Source organism: Schistocerca gregaria, chromosome 9 (genome assembly GCF_023897955.1).
Source record: "Schistocerca gregaria isolate iqSchGreg1 chromosome 9, iqSchGreg1.2, whole genome shotgun sequence".
NCBI classification, from domain to species: Eukaryota; Metazoa; Arthropoda; class Insecta; order Orthoptera; family Acrididae; genus Schistocerca; species Schistocerca gregaria.
Window position 1 is genome coordinate 158,095,212 of NC_064928.1, and position 20,115 is coordinate 158,115,326.

Genomic DNA, 20,115 nt, shown 5'->3' on the forward strand with positions numbered 1-20,115 from the left:
CGAAGATAATGGAATGTAGTCGAATTTAGTCGGGTGATGCTGAGGGAATTAGATTAGGAAATGAGACACTTAAAGTAGTAAAGGAGTTTCGCTATTTGGGGAGCAAAATAACTGATGATGGTCGAAGTAGAGGATATAAAATGTAGACTGGCAATGGCAAGGAAAGCGTTTCTGAAGTAGAGGAATTAGTTAAAATCGAGTATAGATTTAAGTGTGAGGAAGTCGTTTCTGAAAGCATTTGTATGGAGTGTAGCCATGTATGGAAGTGAAACATGGACGATAAATAGTTTGGACAAGAAGAAAATAGAAGCTATCGAAATGTGGTGCTACAGAAGAATGCTGAAGATTAGATGGGTAGATCACATAACTAATGAGGAGGTATTGAATAGAATTGGGGAGAAGAGGAGTTTGTGGCACAACTTGGCAAGAAGAAGGGACCGGTTGGTAGGACATGTTCTGAGGCATCAAGGGATCACAAATTTAGCATTGGAGGGCAGCGTGGAGGTAAATATCGTAGAGGAAGATATGAATACACTAAGCAGATTCAGAGGATGTAGGTTGCAGTAAGTACTTGGAGATGAAGAAGCTTGCACAGGATAGAGTAGCATGGAGAGCTCCATCAAACCAGTCTCAGGATTGAAGACCACAACAACAACAATGGTTTTATGATAATTTGTTGTGCCCGGTTAGTTATTTATCACAGTATTGACGCAATCATTCATTACCTGCGTCGTTTCACACCACTGAAGCGAGAAAAAATTCATTTGCGGTTCAGCATCAGCATTTGTTAAGTTGCTAGGCAGAATTATTCGCTACGGCACGACGCAAATCCAGAAATAATCTATAATGCTATCTTCCTTTTGAGCGTTGTGATATAAATTTGGGCAAAACACTCCCTTTTAATGCCCAATGTTCATCAAGTCACTCTTTCAATTAAAATATTCACAATTAATTAATTTTGATCATCAACTATCATACAGTTCAATTAATGTTGGAGCCAACACGTGAGATTTCCATTACTGACGAACAATTTTATTGTTCCTTCTTAGCAGTTAGTTTATCATCATCACACCACACGCACACCGATGGATCAGACCAATTACGATTCTTTTTAATTTGGTGATGTGACAATTACGACAACTTTTACAATCGGCGTATTTGTGTTATCTTCGTGTGTTCCTATTTATGTTTCCTACTCCAGGCTAATCAGGTATTTCAGTCTTCGATACTATGTCCATTCTTCGTTGTAACTGTTCACTTTGATGAAGGTTAAGCCGAACAATAATATCTCCAATAATTAAAGTTCATTAACTCGTCGTGCACTATCAAAATATCAATTCAGTTCAAGTTTTCAAGTCAGAATAACTGAGAACAAAGTCCGCGCATCTCTATCACACAATATTACTTTTTTTTAATAGAATCAATCTCGTAGCGTTCCGTTTGTAGTACAATAACAAACGGTGCTCTCTCTCGACTTGATAGCAAGGAAGCTAACAAGCGAATAACTTTTCCATGATCGAGCTTTGTAGAAGCATTGAATTTCCTTTTCGCCGCGTTTACAACTCTCTTTCACAATAAATGTTATCTCTGACCGATATATTACTTTGGAATTAACTTTCGTCGTACTGATTTGCAGTTACTACTAAGATGTTTGATAGCTAATTAAAATAAACTTCCTTTCTTTCTAGCTTTCTTTCATGTCATCTCAGTAATTATTGAAATTGGTGTTCATCAAAACTTTAAGTGTTATATTATTGTCAAAGCTGTCGTACCTGTCGGGATAACACTTTTCCCTACTTTAAGATATCATGACATTCTTATTTGGGTCTTCGGGTTTCTTGGGGTGTTACACTGTGTGATGTGATGTTTCGAATTTCTTGCTTCTGTTTATTGCTCTACGTACTCTCCCTTTTGTAAAAACCATTCTAAAGACAGATATAAACAACAGGCCTGCTATTCACCTTCATCGGATACATATCCAAGACACTAATCTTACAGGCCGCTTGAAGCAGTTTACAACGAAAATATTATGTGGCATTCCTACTGTCCATGTTAGACTGTCGTGGTACCAGGCTTGTACTTGTACCCTTCCCATTATTTTTTGTATATTCGTTGGCAGGTGTCCTCTGCAATCATCCTCCCACCTATTATAGATTTGATAAGTCTTGTGGATGACAGCTACCCTCTCTTTTGTTGCAGGATGAGAAGCAGCAGATGGAGCAAGAGGAAGCAGTTCTAGACGAATCGGCCGACAGGAACGTCGGCTCCTGAAGAGGCATCCCACTGCCTTCCCGAAACGTTTCCGGTCTGAAGCGCATTCATCGATCGTCGTATATAAACAGTAGTGTTGGACCATCTGCTAGCAGTAGTGGTAGTTCTGTCACAGCTCAACCTCCATCTAACAAGCCTCTCCATCTGAGGTTTACATTTGCGCCTAACATCCTGGGGAAGACATACTGGTTTTGAAAAGACAGATGTGAATAAAAAAATACAGGAAGCGGTGCTTGTCATATAAGATAAAACTGCTGGTTATTGCCTTCACAAGAATATTCGCTGTGCACAATCATTTGCCATCTGCTTGTTTTCCATTTATCATTCAGAAAATACGGAGCAGTACAGAGAAAGTTCTGATGCACTGGTCAAAGAGGATCTGAAAAATCACTAGGCCTCATCTGAGATTTGGTGACCACCAAAAGCACATCACACTCTCCTGAAAGAGTGTCTGTTGTTAATATACAACCAGAGCGTTGTGCTCGCAGTTGGCTGATACCGTGTTCCACGTTCCTCCCATCCCACTGCATATTAGGAAGTAGAGAAACAGTCTGGCGAATTTCTTCTCGAGAAGTCTTCCGTTCATCCACTGCCCAGTTGCAAGACAGCACGAGTGGTGAGCAGTAAGGAGAAGACTGATTGTGCCAAAAGTGCCCAGCCGTATAGAGAGATTGGCCTTAGTAGATTCGAGCGCGATACAGTAGTTTTGGCAAAAGGTGAATCTGCGGCAGACGAGTAACTTGGCCTGCTGGGATCCTGCCAGTTCATCAGTGGTCTGGTTGTTGGTTAGCCCAGTAGTCTGGTGACCAGCTGGAAGCTCCAGGTTGACTGATTCCCCAGTGATCTGGTGACCTTCTGGAACCTCCAAGTGAATGCTTGGCCAGTAATCTGCAGGAAGCCCTAGGCTGCTGGTTAGCGCAGTACTTTGGTGGCCTGTTGGCAGCGCCAGACAGTCGTCTCCCCAGTGGTCTTGTCGGCCTGAGACTCCCGCCTCCAGCCCAGTCCTCCAGTGGATGAGCGTCCAGTCTGGCTGACCCCCCCGAGGCTCGCCAGGCGCATCAGCAGAGCGTGCGACGCAAGACCCGGCGGACCTCGCTGCTGGGATCTCTGGGCTTCGCCCGCCACCAGGGCCCCTCTTCCTCGGCAGCCGTCTCGTCCTTCCAGCAAGTGAGCGGCATGTACCGCACGGTGCGCCACGGAGAGAACTCGCTGCAGTACACCATCCTGCCACAGCAGGATGACCTGGGCAACGCCGGCACGGCCTCCGGTGCTGGACCAGCCGGACGAAGGTGAGTCAACAAGTTTACCGTATGAAGATTCCTGGACGATTAGAACTGCGTGCCTGACCGAGACTCGAACTAGGGACCTTGGCCAACTAGGGGCGTGAGTCGTGCTTCGGTAGCTCAGATGGTAGAGCACTTGCCCGCGAAAGGCAAAGTCCCGAGTTCGAGTCTCGGTCGGGCACACAGTTTTAATCTGCCAGGAAGTTTCATATCAGCGCACACTCCAGTGCAGAGTGAAAATTTCAATCTGGAAACATCCCTCAGGCTGTGGCTAAGCCGTGTCTCCGCAATTTCCTTTCTTCCACGAGTGCTAGTTCTGCATTATCCGCAGGAGAGATTCAGTGAAGGTAGGAGAGGAGGTGCTAGCGGAATTAAACCTGTAAGGACGGGTCGTGGGTAGCGCGGTTGGTAAAGCACTTGCCCTCGAGGCAAAGGTCCCGAGTTCGAGTCTCGGTCCGGCCTACAGTTTTAATCTGCTACATTTCATATCAGCGCACATTCCGCTGCAGAGTGAAAATTTGATTCGGAAGTTTACCATATCTCCAGAATCGTTCACACTCCAATCCCCTTCAAAACCTGAAGTAGCGCGATTCCCATACAAAAATTCACCGTCTCTCACGACAAATACTCTCCAGAATGAGATTTTCACTCTGCAGCGGAGTGTACACTGATATGAAACTTCCTGGCAGATTAAAACTGTGTGCCGGACCGAGACTCGAACTCGGGTCCTTTGCCTTTCGCGGGCAAGAGCTCTACCAACTGAGCTACACAAGCACGACTCACGCCCCCTCCTCACAGCTTTACGTCTACCATTATTAACGTGCCTAAACTGCAAATTTGAGCTAGCTGCCTCGCACCCCCGCCCCCCCCTCCCCCCCCCCCCCCCCCGCCTTTCGTACACAAACTCTCGCGTTTTGGCATTACCCTCACCATGATTGTCCTGATTCATGAGACTCGAACACATCTTAATTTTTTGTTGACATAAATAGAAAGTCTTCTTCACGGGAAGATCTCCTGTTCTTTCCTCTAATGAACTCAGAATAGGCGTAGCATTTCTTGTTCTTCCATAAGTGGCGACATTAATAATACCCATCGGCGTCACATAATTTTGAATATAATTAACATAAAAACATTTACATTTATTCTAATAGAAATGTATTAATACAAGTGGATCCTGCTGTGTGTAACATTCTGTTAATAATGAAGCCTCCCAAAGGTAATGAAATAGTAATTATTTACAGCCTACAGGTAGCTAAACAAACATGGGAATAATATGAGTGAATATGGGAGATTAATCTGTTGTCATACCGCTGAGCGTCGTATCAATTTATTAAGTTCAATAAGTTTCACGGTATAGTAACGAAATGTGTCATTTTTTTTATTTGTCCTGGCACTGGAACGAGTGATAGCGTTAGAGAGCTCCAATATTTCCACCTCAACTTTATCATAAATTTACCGTTTTTACCTCCTTCCTGAAGTATCACATCTGATGTGATCAATATATAATTCCACCACTCTATTTTACACCATTTTTTAATTTGCACAACTATCATGGTTATGAAAGGCCTGGTTTTTCTCATCCACAGATAAAGATAGAACATTTTATAGGGTAATGTAAGACACCCTCTCTCCAAGAACGTGTAAATGTCGGGAAGCCGGCAATCTTTCGTAACTCAGAAAACCTTCATGTCATTGCTAACTGACACACTGCATGTACACGTCGTCTGACGAAAACCTCGCCTTGTTACGTCACACAGTCCTCGCTTAGTGCAGTGAGACGTGTTTGTCAGAACATTTATGGTGTGTTTGGTTTCCCTCGTGCTTCTGTTCGATTTAAACCCAGACCGCTTTAATATTCGAAATCAGACAACATTCCATCCGGTCACACATGAATCCACAACAATTCTCGTTCCAGACTTTGTCATGTGTTGTTAATGTTGTCTCACCATAACGTATGGTTTTCTCCAGGGTCCTTCGCAATGCTCATCACATATCTTCTCAGGTCTGCCGTTCTAGTCGTCAAAAGTTATTTATTTGCCAACCTTTCGCTGATACCCCCTAACACCGTCTCCGGCTTTGGTAATGGCCTCAGTTTGGCGAAGGAGCCCGCAAGTTTCTTCAGGTAAGCTGTATTCAGCTGTCACTCTTTAATGATCAGTTGCCATTGAGCTACGAAACTGCGGGCATGTTGATTATTAAGATTCACCCACTGTACCAAACAGTACCTGAGATTTTCTGTGGGATTAGGATCGACTGATTTAGCGAGTCAGCCAGTCCAATAGGGTGGCTGAGAGGATCGACTGAGGCAAAGTGCCAGGGGTCCACTTGTTAAACGAATGGAGGAGGAAACACTAGCATTACTTTGGTCTCCATTGACTGCATGGACAGAAAAGGCGATGCTACATGCACTGGCTACGAAAGAACATCTCAAGTATTCTCACGTCCACGGTAGTCATTTCCCTGACCCATGCAATATGGACTGCAGTGAATAGTTCCAACATCACTGGGTCTGTCATACCCTGGCAAGGTGACATCAGCTGTCTGCCACCAATGTACGTTTGCAGCTCTGTGATCATGGTTGCTGTCATCTTGGCAGATGGGAGTGTGTACAGCAACCTTATTATTTATATGTGAAAGATAGGCCTACAGCTGTTCATTGAGAATGTTGAAACAAAGATTCTGTTTCATGTTTCGCGTACCCTAAGTAATGGACACATTCGTTAAATGAATATCACTCGCGAAACATCACAGCACCATCGCCGCTCTGAACCACCCAGTACACATACGCCGTAGGTAAAATGAATCACGGCACCTTCAGCGCACTCGACACTTTGCATTCTTTTAAAGACGGAGAGTCGCTACTCGTCGGACCACACTACGGAGCTCCAGTCTGCTGCTGTGCGTTTCCCGTATCGTTTGGTGCATTTGAGACCTGTATGTGTGGTTGCATTCACTGACAGCGGCAAATCCTGATACTCATCTCTGGTTCCGATTGGTTAGTGTTAACTGGTTGCATGTGGTACGCCATTCCTCGAAGGCACATTGCATAGTCCGAATTAATAGTCCAACGAATGGGGCAACTTCGTTCACGGTGTGATAATCAGCTCGTTCGAAAACTACATATTCGCGTCGAACCACGTTACTGTGCTGATCCATACAGCTAACTGGCACCTGAAACCCACAACACTGCCACTGATTAAGCCAACGGTGGAGGGCCATATGTATATGCGCTACCGCTCAGCACCACATACAGTGGAGAACAGCGACGAGTGTCGTCTATTAAGGAGTAACTTCACTTTTTATCATGTGGGGTTATATACAATACACATTTAAGAACTAAAGAAACTAGTGCACCTGTGTAACATCGTATAGGGCCGCCGAGAGCATGCAGAAGTGCAACAACACGATGTGGCATCGAGTCTACTAATCTCTTGAAGTAGTGCTGTGAGGAATTGACACCATGAATGCTGCAGGGCTGTCAATAAATCCGTAACAGTACAAGGGGCTGGAGATCTTCTGAAGAGGACGTCCCAAGGCATCACAGATATGCTTAATACTGTTCATGTCTGGGGAGTTTGGTGGCCAATGGAAGTGTATAAACACCGAAGTGTGTTCCTTGAGACACTCTGTAGCAATTATGGACACCCGGGGTATCGTATCTTCCTGTTGGAATTGCCCAAGCCCGTCGGAATGCACAATGGGCATGAATGGATGGGGCTGATCAGACAGGATGCTTACGTACGTGTGACCTGTCAGAAACGTATCTAGACGTTTCAGGGTTCCCATATCAATCCAAATGCAGTCGATCGACACCATTACAGAGCCTTCACGAGCTTGGACAGTAACCTGCTGATATGCAGGCTCCATGGATTCTTGAGGTTGTCTCCATACCCGTAGATGTCCATCCGCTCGGTACAGTTTGAGACTCATCCGACCAGGCAACGTATTTCCAGTCATCAACAGTCCAATGTCGGTGTCGACGGGCGCATGCGAGGCGTAATGCTTTGCATATGGAGATGGTTTTTGTTCTTTCGGACATCTCCGAAAGACCAGATACCATCCATGACGATGCAGCTCTCAAGAATGAAATGATAATTAAGTCAACACCTTACGCAGTCGACAGGCGTTGATATACATCGCCGGCCAGTGTGGCCGTTCGGTTGTAGGCGCTTCAGTCTGGAACAGCGCGACCGTTACGGTTGCACGTTCGAATCCTGTCTCGGGCATGGATGTGTGTGATATCCTTAGGTTAGTTAAGTAGTTCTGCTCTAGGGGACTGATGACCAATGAAATTAAGTCCCATAGTGTTCAGAGCCATTTGAACCATTTGATATACATCATACCATTTCCATATATACACTCATGGAAATTGAAATAAGAACACCGTGAATTCATTGTCCCAGGAAGGGGAAACTTTATTGACACATTCCTGGGGTCAGATAAATCAGATGATCACACTGACAGAACCACAGGCACATAGACACAGGCAACAGAGCATGCACAATGTTGGCACTAGTACAGTGTATATCCACCTTTCGCAGCAATGCAGGCTGCTATTCTCCCATGGAGACGATCGTAGAGATGCTGGATGTAGTCCTGTGGAACGGCTTGCCATGCCATTTCCACCTGGCATCTCAGTTGGACCAGCGTTCGTGCTGGACGTGCAGACCGCGTGAGACGACGCTTCATCCAGTCCCAAACATGCTCAATGGGGGACAGATCCGGAGATCTTGCTGGCCAGGGTAGTTGGCTTACACCTTCTAGAGCAAATTGGGTGGCACGGGATACATGCGGACGTGTGTTGTCCTGTTGGAACAGCAAGTTCCCTTGCCGGTCTAGGAATGGTAGAACGATGGGTTCGATGACGGTTTGGATGTACCGTACACTATTCAGTGTCCCCTCGACGATCACCAGAGGTGTACGGCCAGTGTAGGAGATCGCTCCCTACACCATGATGCCGGGTGTTGGCCCTGTGTGCCTCGGTCGTATGCAGTCCTGATTGTGGCGCTCACCTGCACGGCGCCAAACACGCATACGATCATCAGTGGCACCAAGGCAGAAGCGACTCTCATCGCTGAAGACGACACGTCTCCATTCGTCCCTCCATTCACGCCTGTCGCGACACCACTGGAGGCGGGCTGCACGATGTTGGGGCGTGAGCGGAAGACGGCCTAACGGTGTGCGGGGCTGTAGCCCAGCTTCATGCAGACGGTTGCGAATGGTCCTCGCCGATACCCCAGGAGCAACAGTGTCCCTAATTTGATGGGAAGTGGCGGTGCGGTCACCTACGGCACTGCGTAGGATCCTACGGTCTTGGCGTGCATCCGTGCGTCGCTGCGGTCCGGTCCCAGGTCGACGGGCACGTGCACCTTCCGCCGACCACTGGCGACAACATCGATGTACTGTGGAGACCTCACGCCCCACGTGTTGAGCAATTCGGCGGTACGTCCACCCGGCCTCCCGCATGCCCACTATACGCAATCGCTCAAAGTCCGTCAACTGCACATACGGTTCACGTCCACGCTGTCGCTGCATGCTACCAGTGTTAAAGACTGCGATGGAACTCCGTATGCCACGGCAAACTGGCTGACACTGACGGCGGCGGTGCACAAATGCTGCGCAGCTAGCTCCATTCGACGCCCAACACCGCGGTTCCTGGTGTGTCCGCTGTGCCGTGCGTGTGATCATTGCTTGTACAGCCCTCTCACAGTGTCCGGAGCAAGTATGGTGGGTCTGACACCCCGGTGTCAATGTGTTCTTTTTTCCATTTCCAGGAGTGTAGTTACGAATAACCGGCCATTGACCTTCTGTGCGGATGCACACGCATTGCCCGAACTCTTACAGGACTCGGTAGAATCGTCTGCCGCGAGTAATGAGTGTAGTCGGCAGGGGTACTACGAATGTAGTGTGTGGACATTAAGTTGGGAATCTGGGTGTCACGGGGAGGATGCTTGGGATAAATTCCTGCAGTGGCACTATCCTCTGTGCCTTCGGTGGCTCAGATGGATAGAGCATCTGCCATGTAAACTGGGATCCTGGGTTCCAGCCCCGGTCGGGGCATAAATTGTCAACTGTCCCCGTAGATGTCTATCAACGCCTGTCGACAGCTTACGGTATTGATTTAACTATCATTTCGTAATGTTTTGTGTCGTGCAGTTATCAAGCGTACACGGGTGGACCTTGGGCTCCGAAAATACATCCCGATGATGTTTCGTTGAATGGTTCTCGCGCTGACAATTGTTGGTAGCCAGGCATTGAAATCTGCAGCAGTCTGCATATGGATGCAATTCTCTCATGTTGAACTACTCTCTTCAGTCGTTGCAGTCCCATTCTTGTAGGACCTTTTCTCGTCCGCATCGATGCCGGAGTTTTGATGATTTCCGCGTGAAATGGTCGTACAGGAAAGTCGCCACTTGATAGGTACGTTGTGTCGCATCGCTCGTGCACCGACTATAACACCGCGTTAAAACCAACTTCAGTGTTGATAATCTGCCACTGTAGCAATAGTAAGCGATCTAACAACTACGCCAGATACTTATTGTCTTATATAGATGTTGCCGAACGCAGTGCAGTAGTCCAGGGCTTCCCAATCTTTTCAGCTGGTGGACCCCTTCTTCAGTCGAAAATTCATGGCGGATCCCTAGTCAGTCAAGAGCACAGTAACTTAAAATTTCAGAGCGAAACCCATGGGAACTGAAAGGTTCTTAATGCAAGTTCCATGTTCCCAATGACTCCCCCCACCCGAATTATCAATAGTCTTTGGTTTAGAGATGAATGAAAACAACTTGACGATCAAAAATCGACTTATGTAATAGGTACTGCACTGACAAAGCAAGTTTAACATTTAATGTTGCCTGGGGCCGCATACGCGCCAGCGAGCACTGTGATTGGTCGACAAAGCTCGCTCCGGCCATGCGTAAAAGGTTTCAGTGCATCTACCGCCGTGAGCCGGCGCACAAACGATCCCCGTATTGTTGGGAAACAGTCGATCTGAGTAGCCGCATTATTTGGCATTAAACTGTGTATGCGCTTGGGAATACGAGCTGAAGTAAAAATACACATGTTATTCACACGAAAAAAAAGTGATGAATTTTATTTTCACATTTTTATTACATAATTTTACTCATTATTTTACACGATTTGGACCTGAGTCGAAACAAGGCCCCGGGCGTAGACAACATTCCATTAGAACTAGTGACAGCCTTGGGAGAGCCAGTCCTGAAGAAACTCTACCATCTGATAAGCAAGATGTATGAAACAGGCGAAATACCCTCAGACTTCAAGAAGAATATAATAATTCCAATCCCAAAGGAAGCAGGTGTTGACAAATGTGAAAATTACCGAACTGTCAGTTTAATAAGTAACAGCTGCAAAATACTAGCGTGAATTCTTTACAGGCGAATGGAAAAAATGGTAGAAGCCGACCCGGGGAAGATCAGTTTGGATTCCGTAAAGATGTTGGAACACGTCAGGCAATACTGACCTTACGACTTATCTTAGAAGCTAGATTAAAAAAAGGCAAACCTACGTTTCTAGCATTTGTAGACTTGGAGAAAGTTTTTGACAATGTTGACCGGAATACGGTCTTTCAAATTCTGAAGGTGGCAGGGGTACAATACTGGGAGCGTAAGGCTATTTACAATTTGTACAGAAACCAGATGGCAGTTACAAGGGTCGAGGGCCATGAAAGGTAAGCAGTGGTTTGGAAGGTAGTGAGACAGGGTTGTAGCCTCTCCCCGATATTATTCAATCTGTATATTGAGCAAGCAGTAAAGGCAACAAAAGAAAAGTTCGGAGTAAGTATTAAAATTCATGGAGAAGAAATAAAAACTTTGAGGTTCGCCGATGACATTGTAATTCTGTCAGAGACAGCAAAGGACTTGGAAGAGCAGTTGAACGGAATTGATAGTGTCTTGAAAGGAGGATATAAGATGAACATCAACAAAAGCAAAACTAGGGTAATGGAATGTAGTCGAATTAAGTCGGGTGATGCTGAGGGAATTAGATTAGGAAATAAGACAAAGTAGTAAAGGAGTTTTGCTATTTGGGGAGCAAAATAACTGATAATGGTTGAAGTAGAGAGGATATAAAATGTAGACTGGCAATGGTAAGGAAAGCGTTTCTGAAGAAGAGAAATTTGTTAACATCGAGTATATGTTTAAGATTTAAGTCTCAGGAAGTCGTTTCTGAATGTGTTAGTATGGAGTGTAGCCATGTATGAAAGTGAAACATGGACGATAACTAGTTTGGAAAAGAAGAGAATAGAAGCTTTGGAAATGTGGTGCTACAGAAGAATGCTGAAGATTAGATGGGTAGATTACATAACTAATGAGGAGGTATTGAATAGCATTGGAGAGAAGAGAAGTTTGTGGCACAACTTGACTAGAAGAAGGGATCGGTTGATAGGACATGTTCTGAGGCATCAAGGGATCACCAATTTGGTATTGGAGGGCAGCGTGGATGATAAAAATCGTAGAGGGAGACCACGAGATGACTACACTAAGCAGATTCAGAAGGATGTAGGTTGCAGTAGGTACTGGGAGATGAAGAGGGTTGCACAGGATGGAGTAGCATGGAGAGCTGCATCTAACCAGTCTCAGGACTGCAGACCACAACAACAACAACGGTGAAGGGTGGTCGCGGACTCCCTAGAAAGAGCCGCTGAACCCCTAAGGGGTCCGCGGACCACACGTTGGGAAGCCCTGCAGTAGTCTGTTTACGTATCTCTGTATTTGAATACGCATGCCTATACTAGTTCGTTTAGCACTTTAGTGTAAATTTCTCGTTACATAATGGTGTTCTCGTAGTGTTGTTGAGATAGTGCAGATGTGTACGATGAAGCAGCCCGCGCAGACGGTGACACTGTGGGCGTGGGTTGGCAGGACGCGGAAGGCGGGCGGCGGGCGGCTGAAGCTGGCGCTGGTGCTGGGCGCGGCGCTGGTGCTGGCGGCGGGAGCCGTCACCACGGCCGTGCTCGTGCCGCTCATGATCCCCCGGCCGCACGGCGCCGGACACCGGCCGCTCACCAGGCACCACCACCCGCCACAGGTACCGTACCTGCCTACCTGCGCGGCGGCGCTGCCACGCAGAGCACTACTCGCAGCTGTACTGCCATATACACCACTGGCCGTTACAGTTCCTACACCAAGAAGAAATGCACATGATAAACGGGTATACATTGGACAAAGATATTATACTAGAACTGACATGTCATTACATTTTCACGCAGACAACCACCTCTGGCCGTAATAACTGCCTTAATACGCCTCGGCATTGAGTCCAACAGAGCTTGGGTGGCGTGTACAGATACAGCTGCCCATGCGACTTCAACACGATACCACAGTTAATCGAGAATAGTGATTGGCGTATTGTGACGACACAGTTGCTCGGTCACCATTGACCACACGAATTGGTGAGAGATCTGGAGTATGTACTGGCCAGAGCAGCAGTCGAACATTCTCTCTATCCAGAAATGCCCGTACAGGACCTGCAACATGCGGTCGTGCATTATCCTGCTGAAATGTAGGGTTTCGCAGGAATCCAATGAAGGGTAGAGCCACGGGTCGTAACACATCTGAAATGTAACGTCCACTCTTCAAAGTGCCGTCAATGCGAACAAGAGGTGACCGAGACGTGTAACCAATGGCACCCTATACCATCAAGCCGGGTGATACGGCAGTATGGCGATGACGAATACACGCTTCCAGTGTGCGTCCACCGCGATGTCCCAAACACGGATGCCACCATCATGATGCTGTAAACAGAACCTGCATTCATCCAAAAAAATGACGTTTTTCCATTCGTGCACCCAGGTTCGCCGTTGCGTACACCATTGCAGGTGCTCCTGTCTGTGACGCAGCGTCAAGGGTAACCACAGCCATGGTCTGCGAGCTGCTACAAACCTCGTCGAACTGTTCGTGCAGATGGTTGTTGTCTTGCACACGTCCCCATCTGTTGACGCACGGATCGAGACGTGGCTGCACGATCCTCTACAGTCATGCGGATAAGATGTCTGTCATCTCGACTGCTAGTGATACGAGGCCGTTGGGATCCAGCACGGCGTTCCGTATTACCCTGCTAAACCCACCGATTCCATATTCTGCTGACAGTCATTGGATCTCGACCAACGCGAGCAGCAATGTCGCAATCGCGGTAGGATACAAATCGACCTTTATCGTAGTCAGAAATGTGATGGTACGCATTTCTCCTCCTTACACGAGGCATCACAACAACGATTCACCAGGCAACGCCGGTCAACTGCTGTTTGTGTATGTTTCAAATGCTTCAAATGGCTCTGAGCACTATGCTACTCAACTTCTGAGGTCATCAGTCACCTAGAACTTAGAAATAATTAAATCTAACTAACCTAAAGACATCACACAAATCCATGCCCGAGGCACGATTCAAACCTGCGACCGTAGCGGTCTCTCGCTTCCAGACTGTAGTGCCTAGAACCGCACGGCCACTCCGGCCGGTCGACTGCTGTTTGTGTATGAGAAATCCGTTGAAAACTTCCCTCATGTCAGCACGCTGTAGGTGTCGCCACCGGCGCCAACCTTGTGTGACTGCTCTGAAAAGCTATTCATTTGCATATCACAGCATCTCCTGTCGGTTAAATTACGCGTCTATAGCACATCATCTTCGTGGTGTAGAAATTTTAATGGCCTGTAGTGTATTTACTACATTTCACACACTCGAAAAAGCCCTTCCAGAATACTAGTTTGCTTCGTTAATTACCAGCAGAGAAACGCCCACCTCTGACTAAAAAAAGGTGAACGTGGCTTTCTTTTAAAGACTCTCACACAAAATTGGAGAACAAGCTGACTCAACCCTCACTCCGATTACAGCCCAAAAAGTATTCGCGACCTTTTAACGCATAACATTCTAAATCCTTTTACCCAGTCTTTCTTCGTAGCTTACCCTTAATACTCAACATATCCCTCTCCCCTGTCTCCTTTTTCCTCTGATTGATTTACTGTGTATTATACTGTCACTGTGTCGTCCCACCTACACATCTCCGTTTGTTTTTCGTTCCTACTGCTACTGTCTTTACCATATCACGGCAGCACAAATACTTTAGGATGGTCCAACTTACTCTTTTCTCCTACTCCCACGTGTTTAAAATTTCGGTCCAAAATATACCGTCCCCTACACCACATGTGTTCGCCTCCCCGCAAGACTATATGTGGTCTCTCTCTTTTTCATTCCCATTGCCTCCTCTCTTCCTGCCACTGCTGCTATCGCTACCAATCTCTTTTTCCTTTACTGCCACTCTCACTGGCCATCACTATCTCCTGTCTGATTCCCACTGCACAGTTGTCTTCATCCATCTCTCTTTCTCTTGCTCTGCAAATTTCTGTCTCACACCATGACTCTCTTCTCTCTTCCTCTTCCACCGCTATTTTCTCTTGTTCAACACAAAAAGGGCGAATATTTTCGCGTGAGAGAGGCTAAATGAGAATGGAGGCAGTTGGTTCCAGAATTTTCCGGCAGAGTCTTTTAAGAGAAAAATGTTTGCCTTTTTTGTACTCCAACAGGACGATTTCTTAGTTGGTTCCCTTCTTTTACCTGCCACAGCATGGTGTGCAGCTTACACCAACATAAAACTAATTCTATATGTCAGCAAAGTTTTCACATTTTTTTAAAAATATATGTCGATACATTTATATACCTTGAGATACGCAGCCTATATTAGAAAGTCTTCTCCCATCCAATGTAAATTCACTTTACAGTATTTTACTGAAGAATGTCCGTTTTTAGGTTACACTTGCGGTACACCAAAAACCGCGGTGTACGATTTGTAAGTAAAAAGAATTTCATATCACAAAATCACTTTTCTAAGGTTTTTACCCCGACAGGTTGCGCTATCGAGTAATTTCCAGGTCAAGATAGCGTGCATAGGCGTAAAGTGCCCATTATAGACAGATGCCGTGTCATAAAGTTTTATTGGTGAAACAGTGCTGACAAGGAACATAGTTTGCAGTTACAAAAGAACCCTTAGCATGTGTTCACTACAACAGCTAAAACTACATTTATGAAACAGACCGAATATTAAATCTCTGTTGGCCCATCACGGCTGGTAAGTACTTTTCAATGTCAAGGAACTTCACCAACAGCCGTACACTTTAAGATATTTTATTTTATTTTGAATGCAACCATTTTCGACTATTCATTTTGCCATGTTCAGGTCCCATACGCTTTTATCCGAATAAACGATATGTTCGTTTATTTGGATAAAAGCATATGGAGCTTAAAGAAGAAAATGGTGCAAATGGCTCTGAGCACTATGGGACTTAACATCTGTGGAGATCAGTCCCCTAGAACTTAGAACTACTTAAACCTAACTAACCTAAGGACACCACACACATACACGCCCGAGGCAGGATTCGAATCTGCGACCGTAGCGGTCACGCGATTCCAGACTGTAGCGCCTAGAACCGCACGGCCACAGCGGCCGGCTGGGCTTAAAGATGGCAAAATGAATTTCCGGAACTGGTTGCTTTCAGAATACAATAACGTATCTTGCAGTATATGGCTGTTGGTGTAGTTTATTGACATCGAAAAGAACGAATATTACGTTCATATTTTACTTGCATAAGCACAGTAACTTTCAACCTCTGCGTCCCGGTAACGAATACTAAGATAAAAGAAAATTCACGCTTCCCCGAGAATATCGTCTTGAGAACACATTGTAAAAATTCCGAAAATTTGCCATGAATAGAAACTATAAAATCGGCCATCCCCACAATTTGTACGTTTCGTATCCAATAAAAAAGATTCTTATGGTGTATCAAGGAAACGAATAAAGATTTTGAAAAACGGAAAAATGGCGGTCCTAGATAAATGTCTTAGGAATGTACAGTTAAAATTGGGACATTTTCTATGGTAAATTATTTAGATAATTGCGGTCCACGGTGCAAAAACTGATAAAAACCGGTTTTTGTTGTTTTCTGCACAAGTACGGTAACTTTAAACCGCTGGACACCAATAAGGGATTATTATATCGAAAGAAGTTTCGGCTTTCCCGAGAACATCACCTTAAGTTCATATGTTAAAAATTTCGATGATTTGCCATGAATAGAAATTACAGAAGTGGCCATCTCCACACTTGGTACTTTTGATACACAAAAATCATGTTTTATGGGGGTATTCTCAGGAACCACCCCATTAACAAATGTGGCTTTCACAGGCCGTTTAACGTTTCAATAGACCACATCTGATGCAGGAGAACCGACCAATTTTCTCGATTTGCTTGGGAAGGAGGAACTGTGTAATATTTAAATTTTGACACTGTGCTGCATGAGTGCTACAGTATGCCCGTTCTTCTGATAGCTCTACAGATAATCGCTAGGCTAAGAGCTACCCAAAACATGTGGCTCTTTATCTGTGTGATCAATGGACCCCGATATATAACCCGTGAAAAATCGGAATTTCGTGCGCATTTTTTTGGAATATATTGGTACCGTGCGCTGTCGGGCGCGGGCTCATTAATATACAAGGCCGTGCTGAGCTGAAAAGCAATCCATCTGAATTTTTCAAGTGAAAACTCTGAAAAGATTTTTAAATAAGACAAACACTTACGGCCGATTTCCTTCCCCATCCCTCCTTAATCCGATGGTCCCCTCCCCCGAAACCAACCAACCACACAAAAATCACACGTTAAGTTAACTGTGCAACAAAAATTGGCACACACGAATCTCCTTTGGCCAGGTAGCAAATACGTGCCGACTGTAGCTGTTAACGCTGTAAGCCACCGCTGTTATGGACTACATTCATAGAAACGGGTGAGCGTACCGTTAGACGTCTCTGTCTTGCAATAGCATCGGTCGTTTCGTGGAAAAGACACTAGAACTTCCAAAAAGAAAAGTCAATAAAACTTTGGTTACAGGTAGATTCCACTGGGGCTCAAAGGGTTAAGTTTTGAAAACAGATTAAAATCGGATGGGACATAGTCGGGACTATTTGGAGGATGATGGATGACAGTGAACTCAAGATGTTGGATTGTTGAAGGTGTCGCAGCGCTCATGTGTGGTCTGACATTGTCACGCTCAAGGAGAGGGTGCGCCATGTGTGGACGAACTCTTCGAAGCCGCGCTTTCAGTTTTCTGAGGGTCTGACAGTACTTTGCAGAATTTATGGTGACGGGTTTAGATACGAATTCCAAATGCACCACAACGTGAACATCCTAGCACACTACGAACATAACTTTACCTACTAATGGCATGGTTTTGAGCTTTTTTGGCGTCGGTGATCCTTTGTGCCAGATCTCCAATGGCACTTCCTTGTTTGCAGGGTTAAAATGTTGCACCCAGTTCCGTCACCTGTCACAACGTTATTAAGGAACCCACCACGCTCAAAACGCAAAAGAAACTATTGGCAAATGTCCAATCTGGTCTGTTTCAAGCCAGGAGTGAGCATTGAGGAACCCACTATGCACCCAGCGTTGCTGAGGTTAGCACCGCCGTCTCCTTCATTACGAGCACCAACAGCCCTAAATCGCTTATTACTGGTGTCGATACAATCATCAGCGTGCACAGCTTTCATTCTTCCATGGACTGCAATTAAGGGCACGGTTTCTCCGGGTAGAAACACTATTGGAACAGGCTGTTTCTCACGCACAGACATAGCTACGTTACAAAAAGTCATGTTAGACGCCACAGAGAGTTGCAATTAGCGTCAGCTTGAGGGAGACTCGACCGAGTAATATGCATGACATGTGATACCTCAACCGATGTTCAGAAGACAATTTAGAAAATTCGAAGAAATTACTTTTCCGCTCGTCCTCGTACATAACGAGCAGCACAAATATTGCATGTACGAATTTCATGCACAGAAACGAAAAGATAGCAGTGAACAAACGGAAATGTCAGAAACACAACAGTGCTTCGCTTCAGTTGAACGTTTCTGCTTTCAGTGCCTTCGTCTGCCACGCAGCTTCCCCGCCTAAAGTGCGAAGTGGCCGCCGTGTATCGTTATTTAAAACGCACTTGACGTCTTGCTCGCGTCTAAATTCACGGTGTTTGCTCTTGTGTAGGCGTTTGTGGACGTGTAGGTAGAAGCAAGATATGTGTTGGTTCTTCTAGAGGTATCGGCGCTTGTTTTATAATTAGCTGTGGCTTGAGAATCTTCATATGGCGTAGATGCGGCTCCAATATTTCTATTGAGACCGTTGTGGGTCTTCCATTGTAGCATATTTCAGTTGTATATCAGCGTCCCAAAATACGGTGACCGGAACGGTGATTTGATAACGTCCGATCGAGCACAGTATGGCAAAATCATTTCAAATCCTTGTGGACAGAATTTGGTAGAGTTCCATTTCTGGTTCCAGCTAGTGTGCCAAGTCGAGACGTCTCTTGTCGTAACTGAGCGATAAACATTGACATTGAGTCAGTCCCTTGTGATACTGGCTGGTAGTGGGAGTGATAACATCAATAGGCAGAATTACTAGTTAACAGTTATTATCGTAATACACTCTAGGATAAGAACAAGGTACCACGAAAGAATTATCCAAACGAGACGTAAATATGTAGATGTGATGGAGTTGTACAGACAAACGAATAATTATAATTTCGGAAACAATGGATGATTTGTTCAAGAGAAAGAGTGTCACAGACTGAGCAAGGCAATAACGCGTTGGTCCACATCCAGCCCTTCTGCAAGCTATTACTCCTCTTGGCATTGATTCTGTTGTTGGATGTCCGCCCGCTGTGACCGACAGTTCTAGGCGCTTCAGTCCAGAACCGCGCTCCCGCTATGGCCGCTAGTTCGAATCCTGCCTCGGGCATGGACGTGTGTGCTGTCCTTAGGTCAGTTAGGTGTAAGTAGTTCTAAGTCGAGGGGACTGGTGACCCCAGTCCCATAGTGTTTAGAGCCATTTGAACCGTTTGTTGTTGGGTGTCGGGTGATATCGTTCCTTCTGTTCAATTGTCGCATTAGATTGTCAACATCGCGAGCTGGCTGGAGACCCTGTCCATAAAGCACCAACTTGGTCGACTGGGCGGAGATCTGGCGTTCCTGGTCCAGCCAGGGTTCGTCAGGCACGAAGGCCAATAAGAGGAAAGCTCGCCATCTGCGGGCGGGCATTGCCTTGCTGAAACTTAAGCCCAGAACGGAGTGCCATGAACGGCAACAAGGCGGGGCGTAGAATTCCGTCGACGTACCGCTGTGTCGTAAGGATGTCAACCAAAGCTGGTCCTGCTATGAAAAGAAATGGCACCGAAAACCATCATTCCTGTTTGTCGGGCACTAGGGCGGGCAATCAGGTTGGAATCCAACCTCTGTCTGGGGCATCTCCAAATACGTTTACTGTCACAGGTTCGAATCCTGCCTCGGGAATGGATGTGTGTGATGTCCTTAGGTTAGTTAGGTTTAAGTAGTTCTAAGTTCTAGGGGCCTGATGACCACAGCTGTTAAGTCCCATAGTGCTCAGAGCCATTTGAACCATCCAAATACGTTATCGGGGCTCATTTCTATACAGGACTCATCACTGAAGGCCTGTTCTAGTCAATGAGATTCCAGGCCTAAGACGTGTCTGAGGAACCCCTGGACAGTGGTCGGATAC

The 20,115-nt window shown here is 45.9% G+C and overlaps 1 protein-coding gene across 2 annotated transcripts in view; it reads left to right on the plus strand.

The window, feature by feature from the left end:
* LOC126291839 (uncharacterized) overlaps positions 1 to 20,115 on the plus strand; it is a 501,394-nt gene that overhangs the window by 164,712 nt on the left and 316,567 nt on the right. For both annotated transcript variants that reach the window (XM_049985553.1, XM_049985554.1), the window contains exons 2-3: positions 2,200 to 3,560; positions 12,437 to 12,602. In XM_049985553.1, the coding sequence (XP_049841510.1) occupies positions 3,448 to 3,560; positions 12,437 to 12,602 (279 nt within the window). In that variant the 5' untranslated portion in view covers positions 2,200 to 3,447. The remainder of the gene's footprint in view (positions 1 to 2,199; positions 3,561 to 12,436; positions 12,603 to 20,115) is intronic.